We start from the raw sequence: 7,953 nt of genomic DNA, 5'->3' as shown, positions 1-7,953 counted from the left end.
CTTATGTGGTGCTGAGGAATTGAACCCAGGGCCTCAGGCATGCAAGGCAAGTGCTCTACCACTGAGCCACCTTCCCAGCCCAGGTCTGTGGAATTTTGAGGTTCAATTTCTAGTTAGGTCAAGGAAGCAGTGTTTAAGGTTGAAAGCTTTCTTCCGTAATAAAGGATTCAGTAGGAGGTGAGAGGAGAGGAAGAGAGCAGGATATCTGTAAGTAGATTCATGAAGCAGCAATGAGATTGTAGTTTGGATTAATTTCTTTCTTTTTTTTTTTTTGTCAGTCATGGGCCTGAACTCTCTCTAGGCCTGCTGTCCTTCTGCTTCTCAGCTCAAGGCCAGAGCTCTACCACTTGAGCCATAGCGCCTACCTCCGGCTTTTTTCTTTTTGCTTATGTGGTGCTGAGGAATCGAACCCAAGGCCTCAGGCATGCAAGGCAAGCACTCTACCACTGAGCCATCTTCCCAGCCCCAAGAAAAAATCTTGAGCATGCCTTATAGAAATACTTTCTGAGCTGGGTACCAGTGGCTCATGCCTATAATCTTAGCTACCCAGAAGGCTGAGATATGAGGATCACAGTTTGAAGCCGGCCCAGGGAGGAAAGTTCCCGTGAGACAATACTCAGAAACTGGAAGTGGTGCTGTGGCTTAAGTGGTAGAGTGCTATTCTTGAGTACAAAGAAGCTCAGGGACAGTACCAGGCCCTGAGTTCAAGCCCCATAACTGACAAAAAAATATAAAAAATAAAGAAAAATACTTTCTGAAGATTACTGACCTTTGATATGCTAAACCTATTCCATTTGAATAGTTACTGAGTAGAAATTTGATACTTATCAAAAAAAGCTAGCTGATGATGGCTGGTGGCTGCCTTAGCCTCCTAGCATGCAAAAAAAAAGAAGCTCAAAATCAATGTTGCCTAAGTATTTTTTATTAAAAGATTCTTTGATAGTTTCTTAGTTATTTATTTGACTTTTTATCAATTTCAGGAGCATTTATCATATTTCCACTTTGTCGGAAGGATAATGGGAATGGCTGTGTTTCACGGACATTACATCGATGGTGGTTTCACATTGCCTTTTTATAAACAGTTGCTTGGGAAATCAATTACTTTGGATGATATGGAGTTAGTTGATCCAGACCTTCATAACAGTTTGGTGTGGATACTGTACGTATTTAATCTTTTATGTGTTTATTGCAGTTAGATCCAAAACTATTGTGGTTACTTAAAATTTAAAAAAAATGTATGTACAGAAAATATTGTGTGATAGGACCACCTAAGACTTTTCCCCTTTCCTCTGTTTTTTCTTTACATTTACTTCTTTTTTTTGGTCAGTCATGGGGCTTGAACTCTGGGCCTGGGTGCTGTCCCTCAACTTTTCAGCTCAAGGCGAGCGCTCTACCACTTGAGCCACAGCGCCACTTCTGTTTTTCTAGTGGTTTATTGGAGATAAGAGTTTCACAGACTTTCCTGCCTGGGCTAGCTTTGAATCATGATCCTCAGATCTCAGCCTCCTGAGTAGCTAGGAACATTTTACATTCTTTAATGTTAGAAAATGTTAGTTACTTTTATGAGGGAAAAAGCTGGTCCAAATTATCTCTTACTGAAGTCCTTGGGACAAGAAGTATTTCATATTTTACTTTTTCCCATATCTTGGAATAGTTGTATGTACTTGAGATATCTTGGGGACAGGACTCAAGTATGGACACAAAACTTGGCTTTTGTTGCACATATACCATATACATGTAGCCTGAAGATAATCACACAATATTTTTAGTGAGCCTGTTTTTTACTTCCAGCTATCACATGAAGTTGGGGGTGGAATTTTCCACTGGTAATGTCATATCAACACTGAAAAAGCTTTGGATTTTGGAAAACTTTAGGTTTTGGATTTTCAGATTGGGGATGTTCAGTCTGTGGATACTGTTTTATAGAGTACTGCATGTAATGATTTCTTCCATGTGATATAAGTTCTGTTCTAGTGCATGATAAAATAACAAATTTCGGCTGCTATGGCTTTTTTTTTTCTTTCCAGTCCTGGGGCTTGAACTCAGGACCTGGGCTCTGTCCCTGAGCCTCTTTGTGCTCAAGGCTAGTTCTCTACCACTTAAACCACAGAACCACTTCTGGCTTTTTTGAGTACTTTATTGGAGGTAAGAGTCTCACAGGGACTTTTGTGCCTGGGTTAGCTTCGAACCACAGCACCTCAGATCTCAGCTTCTCATAACAATTTCAGTAGCTTTCCTTCATTCTGTGTTCATAAACGCAAACTATCTGTTTTGACCATATTCATCCTTCTTAGCTCAACCCCTCCTAATACTGTCCACCCCCACAGAATCTAATTTTCTTTTCTTGTCCCTTTGCCTATTGATTGCCAGCTTTCATTGAGCTTCTGTATACTGTTTTCATCATTTTTTTTTTTTTTTTGGGTCTGGTCATGGGGCCTGAATACTGGACATGGGTGCTATCCCTCAGCTCTTCAGCTCAAGGCTAGCACTCTACCACTTGAGCCACAGCGCCACTTCTGGCTTTTTTCTTTTTTCTTAATTTCTTTCTTTTTTTTTGGTTCCGTTCGTGGGCCTGAACTCTGGGCCTGGGCGCTGTCCTTCAGCTCTTCAGCTCAAGGCTAACTCTACCACTTGAGCCACAGCACCACTTCTAGCTTTTTTCTTTTTGCTTATGTGGTGCTGAGGAATCAAACCCAGGGCCTCATGCATGCAAGGCAAGGGCTCTACCACTGATCCACCTTCCCAGACCCTCTTAAAGTATATTTCAGAGTTGTTACTTTCTTTATTTTCCTCACTTCCCCTTCTCTCTAAGTAGTCCTTCATGTTCTATGGTTATCCATATATGTGTATATATATATACACACACACACACACACACACATGGGTTTATGCTTGTCTGTACATGCCCATGAATGTGTATCTCTTTTAGGTCCAGCTTTCACATATGAGTGAAAGCATATACTTTGTTTTTTGAGCTTAGTCTGTCCAATCCAATATGATGGCCTCCAGTTGCATCCATTTTCCTGCAAATGACATGATTCTGTTTTCCTTTCTGCAGTGGCTTTTTAGTGAAGTAATGACAGTTTGGGCCATACTTTAATGTAAGAACTAAGTCTGTTTAATGTAATAATTAATTCTGTTTAGGAAGGTAAATTGTCAGTGATTCTTTTTTTTTTGTCAGTCGTGGGGCTTGAACTCTGGGCTTGGGCCCTGTCCCTGAGCTCTTCAGCTCAAGACGAGTGCTCTACTGCTTGAGCCATGGCACCACTTCTGGTTTTCTAGTGGTTTTTATTGGAGATAAGAGTCTCACAGACTTTCCTGCCTGGGCTGGCTTTGAACCGTGATCCTCAGATCTCAGCCTCCTGAGTAGCTAGGATTACAGGCGTGAGCCACTGGTGCCAGGCTTCAATGATTCATTTTACAAAAGCCACGTACCACTTTTTTTTTTAAATAAGTTTTTTATTGTGAAAATACTGTACAGAAGGTAATGAGTACATTTCTTATCAAGCATTGTTGCCTCCTTTGTTTATCCTGTACCATCCCTTCTCTCCCCACTTCCCTCCTACCTCACCACATAGTTTTCACTGAGATGATCTATTTGGTCATTCAAGGGTGCTAGATTCTGTTAGAGCCTTTTGTCTGAAGGCCAAACATAACTAAAGTTTTGAGGTGTAGTAGTTCAAAATCCAGTTTTGTCCAAGGCTTTGTTCAGAACATAGGAAGTAATATACTCTTGTTTTTGAAGGGGAAAGCTCTTTTCTGCTCAAGGAAGGGTGGGATGATAGCATAGGAACTGTCAAATTATAAAACATTTTAAAGCTGGGCTCCAGTGGCTCAAGCCTGTAATCCTAGCTACTCAGGAGGCTGAGATCTGAGGATCATGGTTCACAGCCTGCCTGCCAGTCCACACAGGAAAGTCCATGAGACTCTTATCTCCAATTAACCACTAGAAAACCGGAAGTGGTGCTGTGGCTCAAGTGGTGGAGCGCTCACCTTGAGCTGAAGAGTGTAGGGAAAGCGCCCAAGCTGAGTTCAATCCCCACGACCGACAAAAAAAAAAATTAGCTGAATCTGGTTCACCTACTAACACACCTGTAGTGTCTGTTGTTTAAGGCTCACTTACATATTTTTTTCTTTTTCCTAGTGAAAATGATATTACAGGTGTTTTGGATCATACCTTCTGTGTTGAACATAATGCATATGGTGAAATTATTCAGCATGAACTTAAACCAAATGGCAAAAGTATCCCTGTTACAGAAGAAAATAAAAAAGAATATGTCAGGTAAACACTTTTACATTATCATAATTCAGAACATTTAATAAATGTTCTAGGTTGTCAATGGGGAGGTATATTCAAATTTTTAGGTAATCTTAACTGCTACAAAATAAGCTACTATGGAAATTAATAGCTTAAAAACAACCACTTGGGGCTTAGTGGTAGAGTGCTTACCTAGCATGTATGAAGTCCTGGGTTCAATTCTTTAGTAGAGAAAAAAGCCAGAAGGGGCTGGGAAGATGGCTCAGTGGTAGAGTGCTTGCTTTGCATGCATGAGGCCCTGGGTTCGATTCCTCAGCACCACATAAGCAAAAAGGAAAAAGCCGGAAGTGGCGCTGTGGCTCAAGTGGTAGAGCGCTAGCCTTGAGCTGAGGAGCTGAGGGACAGCGCCCAGGCCCTGAGTTCAAGGCCCCACAACTGGATCCCCCCAAAAAAGAAAAAAAAAAAGCCAGAAGTGGCACTGTGGCTGAAGTGGCGGAGTGCTTATCTTGAGCAAAGGAAGCTCAGGGACAGTGCCCAGGCCTTGAGTTCAAACCCCAGGACTGGCAAAATAAAAAAAATAATAAATAAGTGCCTGTGTTTTTTTTTTTAAACATTTCCAGGGATCCTTAATTTTTTTTTTTTTTTGGGTCCGGTCGTGGGACCTGAGCACTGTCCCTCAGCTCTTCAACTCAAGGCTAGCGCTCTACCACTTGAGTCACAGCACCACTTCCGGCTTTTTTCTTTTTGCTTATGTGCTGCTAAGGAATCGAACCCAGGGCCTCAGGCATGCAAGGCAAGCGCTCTACCACTGAGCCACCTTCCCAGCCCAGGATCAGTAATCTTGAGTAGAGAACAGTAGAGTTGGCAACTAGGATTGAAAAAGGCCAAGATGGCCTCTTCATTTCATGTATGTGAGGTCTCAGCTAGATAGCTCAGTGGCAGTTTCAGGACGCTTTTACAGAAAAAAAACATAATATAATTAAGGATGATCAGTTCAATATTATTTGTAGAAAATGAACTACAAAATTATTTTCAGAGCAAACAAAATGTACATTATGTGGTGGTTTGCAAAAATAAGCTATGTAAATGATCAAGTTTAAAACCAAGTCCTGGCCGGGCGCTGGTGGCTCAGGCCTGTAATCCTAGCTACTCAGGAGGCTGAGATCTAAGGATTGCGGTTCAAAGCCAGCCCTGGCAGGAAACTCCGTGAGACTCTTATCTCCAATAAACCACTAGATAACTGGAAGTGGCACTGTGGCTCAAGCGGTAGAGCGCTTGCCTTGAGCTGAAGAGCTGAGGGACAGCGCCCAGGCGCAGAGTTCAAGCCCCATGACCAACCAAAAAAAAAATAAAAAAAAAATAAAACCATGTCCTAGAAGAATTATGTAGAAACAAAGTTTATATTGTTTTACAGTTAGCGTGAAGATATTTAAGAAGACTGTTTGCCTAGAGGAGGAAGCAAAGGTGGTGGTTAGGAATAGGGCAAAAGACACTGTCTCTACAGTTAATGCTTGATTTTCTTTATATATATATATATATATATATATATATAGTAGCAAGAGTGTATTACATTCCTAATTAAAAGACAAGAATGACTAGGAATTTCCCCACTCACTTCCTTGGACAACTGCAAGTGTGAGATAAAGAGTCCTGGTGTTTTGCTCTCCCTTTAAACCAACAAATAACAGTGAGATGCGCCAAGGAATGTGTTAATAACGTATTCTATTAAAGTAGAGAACTATTTCTGCTTGTTCAGAAAAGGAAATGTTGGTAACAAACTTGACAGATGTGTAAGTTGCAGAGTTTTTATGGGTAGACAAATGAAAGCAGTTTCTTTATGGAGGATAAGTTCTAGTCAAAGCAAAAGTAAAAGTACTCAGGAGGCTGAGGCAGAAGAATTGGGAGTTCAAGGCTAGCCTGTGTTGCATAGTAAGACTTGTCTCAAGAACAAGAAAAGAAGAAAACATGGAACTTAGTACACTTTTTCTTGGTGATATATCTTCCATATTTTCTATAGCTTCCAGGAAGTATTCAAAAGTGTTACTCTTGTCTTTTACTATATTCTTCTCATTTTGGATATTACTGTTTTCAACCTTCTCTTCTCTGTAATCCTTCTCCAAACATAGACAAATTACCAACAAGTTCCAGTACTTCCAAATAAAGCAAAAAAAAAGTCATTTTTATTCTTATTGTCATATATATTGTAGTTTAGGAAGACTTCACTACTTTTCTCTCTCTCTTTTTTTTTAGGATAGATACTAAATTTAGGGCCTTTCACATGTTAAGCACATATTAGTGCATTCTTAGCCGATAGAATTTTAACTTGTGACCCTTATAAGTGCTATTATATTTAGTACCAGGAGTTACTCTGATTTGAAGAGTTACTTGCTGAGTCGGCTTTTGGTGGTGGAAGGCTACTGCTTTTTATCTTTATTAAGCTACCTTATAGCTCAGAGACCACTTCTTCCCGTTAGATTGAGACTTTTAGGTACTACTTTTTTTTCCCTGGTTCTGGGGCTTCACTCTGGGCCTGGGTGCTGTACCTGAACTTTTGCTCAAGATGAGTGCTCTACCACTTGAGCCATAGCACCATTTCTGGCTTTTTTGAGTAGTTTATTGGAAATAAGAGTCTCATGGACTTTCTTGCCTGGGCTGGCTTCAAACTATGATCCTCAGATCTCCGCCTCCTGAGTAACTACGATTACAGGTGTGAGCCACTGGCTTCCCAGCTACTAAAGTCTTTTGTATTCCTCAGTGTGATTTTCTTTTTCCTTCTTTTCCCCTCTGTTTTTGATGCCTCCTCCTTTTTTCTTTTCTTTTTTTTTTCCCCCTCATTTGGAGTGATTGACCACTGGATCTTATACATTTTAGGCAAACACTGTACCATGAGCTACATGCCAGTCCCAGTAGACTAAATTCTTGATGCTACATGCTTGTAAAGTGTAATGTTACTAATTTAGAGACCCATAGTAATGATCAAATCTGAATATATGTGATGAAATGGAACCCTGCCCAATGTTTACAGGCTCTATGTGAACTGGAGATTTCTACGAGGCATTGAGGCGCAATTCCTAGCCCTGCAGAAAGGATTTAATGAAGTAATCCCGCAACATCTGCTGAAGACATTTGATGAGAAGGAGTTAGAGGTCAGTGCATTCACGTTAATGACATCATCTAGTACAATAGGGAAAGGTTGGGTATTATTTTGTTACTCATTTTTAGAGAGAAATTATATTTGTAATGTTTTCCATGTCTTATTGTTGAATGCCATGAGAATTCTTATTCACAGGAAGTCTTTTGTGCTTTGCAGTGTCTGTGAGTAAGCATAAGTGCTTATACTGTGACGTTCTTTTGTGTGTATGTTTATGGCAGTATTGTGATATTCTTAATTTCCATTTTCTTATTTCTTCTCAACAAATTTCATGTCTTAATGTGTACATTCTTCCACTGTTTTCTTTCTGTTGCTTGGTACAGTGGTTGTTTTCATAAAGAACTTAATTGGATAATAGATTAAGCCCAGTTGTATTTGCATCCAGCTTTGCTAGAAGGCACTTGGTAGATAAGATAGGAAAGGATAGCAGGACACCGGTGGCTCAGCTTGTAATCCTAGCTACTCAGGAGGCTGAGATCTGAGGATTTCAGTTCAAAGCCAGTCTGGGCAGGAAAGTCTGTGAAACTTTTTTTTTTTTTTTTTT

General features: G+C 40.3%; 1 protein-coding gene across 1 annotated transcript in view; it reads left to right on the top strand.

The window, feature by feature from the left end:
- Positions 1-7,953, top strand: part of Smurf2 (SMAD specific E3 ubiquitin protein ligase 2) — a 69,017-nt gene that overhangs the window by 55,034 nt on the left and 6,030 nt on the right. Inside the window, exons 13-15 of the mRNA XM_013036586.1 lie at positions 981-1,159; positions 4,145-4,282; positions 7,284-7,404. Of these exons, the coding sequence (XP_012892040.1) occupies positions 981-1,159; positions 4,145-4,282; positions 7,284-7,404 (438 nt within the window). The remainder of the gene's footprint in view (positions 1-980; positions 1,160-4,144; positions 4,283-7,283; positions 7,405-7,953) is intronic.

The sequence above is a fragment of the Dipodomys ordii genome, unplaced genomic scaffold (assembly GCF_000151885.1).
Source record: "Dipodomys ordii isolate 6190 unplaced genomic scaffold, Dord_2.0 Scaffold7, whole genome shotgun sequence".
Taxonomy (NCBI): Eukaryota; Metazoa; Chordata; class Mammalia; order Rodentia; family Heteromyidae; genus Dipodomys; species Dipodomys ordii.
Note: the sequence above shows the minus strand (reverse complement) of the source record. Positions and strands in the feature narration are given on the sequence as shown.